The sequence below is a fragment of the Sorex araneus genome, chromosome X (genome assembly GCF_027595985.1).
Source record: "Sorex araneus isolate mSorAra2 chromosome X, mSorAra2.pri, whole genome shotgun sequence".
NCBI classification, from domain to species: domain Eukaryota; kingdom Metazoa; phylum Chordata; class Mammalia; order Eulipotyphla; family Soricidae; genus Sorex; species Sorex araneus.
This window is the reverse complement of record NC_073313.1, coordinates 166,196,192-166,199,000: the sequence shown is the minus strand read 5'-3', so window position 1 is coordinate 166,199,000 and position 2,809 is coordinate 166,196,192. Positions and strand designations below refer to the sequence as shown.

The 2,809-nt window shown below is 61.2% G+C and overlaps 1 protein-coding gene across 1 annotated transcript; it reads right to left on the bottom strand.

Moving 5' to 3' along the window:
- Positions 1-234: 234 nt before the first annotated feature.
- On the bottom strand, positions 235-1,865 carry IER5 (immediate early response 5). Its single transcript, XM_055121805.1, has one exon. The coding sequence runs from the start codon at positions 1,771-1,773 to the stop codon at positions 1,234-1,236; it is 540 nt and encodes a 179-aa protein (XP_054977780.1). The 5' UTR covers positions 1,774-1,865; the 3' UTR covers positions 235-1,233.
- Positions 1,866-2,809: the final 944 nt, after the last annotated feature.

Sequence of the window (2,809 nt, the reverse complement as noted above, 5' to 3'; positions counted from 1 at the left end):
AAACAAACGGAAACAAACAGGCTGAGAAGAGGGGGGACGGGGGTGGCTGACAGAAACGAGCTGATGGGGGGGGTTGGCGGGGGACGAGGGGGCCGCACCCCTACAAACATGTCTTTGATACCTAGTCAAGTCCAACCCCGGGTGTCCCTGAACCAAGACTCAACGCCTTCTCCCGGCCTGGCCCCTTCCCTCCCAACACCCCCAGTCCGTGCAGCACACAAGGAGGCCGTCAAGTTGCTTCAAAATATTTAATCCATGTTAGACACGTGAAGTTGACATTTTTATACAAAAAGGGGGAAAAATACCAATACAACGCAGGAGAAAACACTGTACAAAAGGGGAAAAAACAAAACAAAATAAAACAACAACCCAGAAACCCCAAAACAACAACAACAAAAACCAACCCTTATCAGCTCCCCCAACCTTTATACAACAAAGACTGGAGTCACCCTATCGGGAAAACCAGACGGTCTCCTGGAGCGCCGCTCTGTAAACTTGGCTTCCTCCACGCACGCTTCTTTTTAAAAGCACCGGAGTCCTCTTCTCCCGTCGGGGGCTTTTTAAAAAATAATAACAACAACAACTTTTTCCCTTCCTCTGGCTCGCTCTCCCAACGCCGGCGCGGGCACGAGCTCCTCTGGGTGAGTGCAGATCCAAACGCCGAAGTGGGCTTTAACTCCTCTGGGTGAGTGCAGTTCCCGACAACAGCACGGGCACGAGCTCCTCTGGGCAGTGCAGTTCCCAACACCGCGCAAGCCCCTCTAGGTTAGTGCAGTTCCCAACCCCGATACGGGCGCGAGCTCCTCTGGGCAGTGCAGTTCCCAACGCCAGCACGGTGTGAGCTCCTCTGGGTTAGTGCAGTTCCCAACGCAGGGCGGGCGCGATCTCCTGCGGGCAGTGCAGTTCCCAAGCGCCGCCTGGCGAGATCTCCTCTGGGCAGTGCAGTTCCCACCGCCGCGCGAGCTCCTCTGGGTTAGTGCAGTTCCCAACTCAGCCCGGCGCCAGCTCCTCTGGGTTAGTGCAGTTCCCAACGCAGCGCGAGCTCCTCTGGGTTTGTGCAGTTCCCAACGCTGCCCGGCGCGATCTCCTCCGGGCAGGGCAGTTCCCAACGACCCCCGGCGCGATCTCCTCTGGGTTAGTGCAGTTCCCAACACCGCCTGGCGCGATCTCCTCCGGGCAGTGCAGTTCCCCGGTGGGCGGTCCTGCCTCCCGTGTCCCGGGTCCAGCGGGGGCTCAGAAGGCCACGATGGCCGTGCTCCAGGGGCTCAGGGGCCGCAGCGCGGGCGGCTCGCAGCGGCCCTGGCCGGGCTCGGCGGCCGCCGCCGTCTCGGCCGCCGCCGCCGCCGCCGCCTCCTCCAGGCCGCCCGCCGGGCGCTTCCGCAGCAGCCCCGAGAAGCCGGAGCCGAAGATGCTGATGAGGCTGGCCACGTTGCCCGCGTCCGCGTCCGCGTCGGCGCCCGTGTCCGTGTCCATGTCGTCGGCGGCGGCGGGGGACGGCGCGGCGGGGTCGCGGCGCGGCCGCTTGAGCGGGGCGGCGGCGGCGGGCGCGGGCGCGGCGGCGGCGCGCTTGCGGGGGCCGCTCGGGGGGCGCGCGGGGGGCGGCGGCGCTGGCGCCGGGCCCGGCGCGCCCAGGTACACCTGGCGGGCGCTGCGCAGCACCAGCGACACCAGCAGGTTCTTGTGCAGCTTCAGGCCGCCGCGCTGCACGCGCGCGTTGTAGATCTTGCCCAGCGAGATGCTCACGATGCGGTGCGCCTCCAGCTTGAAGTCCATGGCGCGGCCCGGTTCGGCCCGGCGCGGCGGTTCCGAAACGCGGCGAGCGGACTCTTGGCGGCGGCGGCAGCGACCAACCGCCGGCTCCCAGCTCCCGTCGCGCACTGGCTGCCGCCGCGCCGCCCCGCGCCTTATGTAGCCGCGGAGCCGGCCAATCCCGGCGCGCCGGCCGCCCTCGTGCGCCGCACAGCCCAATCGCGCCGCGCCGCCCGCCCCGGTGCGCCGCGCCGGCGAATCGCGGCGCGGAGCCCGCCAGAGCAGGGGCGGGCCCGGCGCGCCCTCGTGCGCCGCGCGCGGCCAATCAGCGCCCGAGGAGGGGCGCTGGAGCCTTTCGAACGTCTGTCCCGCGGAGCCAGCTCTTAAAGGGGGCGCCGACCCGGCGTGGGGGGGGAAGCGGGGGCGGCGGGGGCGGGGCGGGGGCTTCCCCGACCCCGAGGGTGTCTGTGGGAGGAGACGCGGGCGTGGGGCGGAAGAAGTGGGTCGGACTTTCACCCCAGGCCATAGGGAGTGGACTCTGCTCCCCAATAAACCCTGGCCCCAATAAAAGCATAAAAAATAAAAATAAAAAAATAAACCCCATGGGGCTGGAGCGATAGCACAGTGGGTAGGGCATTTGCCTTGCACGCGGCCAACCCGAGTTCGAATCCCAGCATCCCATATGGTCCCCTGAGCACCGCCAGGGATAATTCCTGAGTGCATGAGCCAGGAATGACCCCTGTGCATTGCCGGGTGTGACCCAAAAAGAAAAAAAAAAAAAAAAAAACCCTGGCCCTCAATTAAAATAATGAAAATAAAAAGTAATTTAAAAGTGAAAATAAATAAACCCTGACTCATAAAGAAATAAAAATAAAATCACTTAAAATATAAAAATAAACCCTGACCCTAATAAAAAAATAAAAACAAAAATAAAAAAAAACCTCTGGCCCTAATTAAAAAAATAAATGAATAAAGTAAAAAAATAATAAATTGAAATGAAAATAATAAAATAAAAATTAAAAATAAACCCTGGCCCTAATTTAAAAATAAATAAAAATAA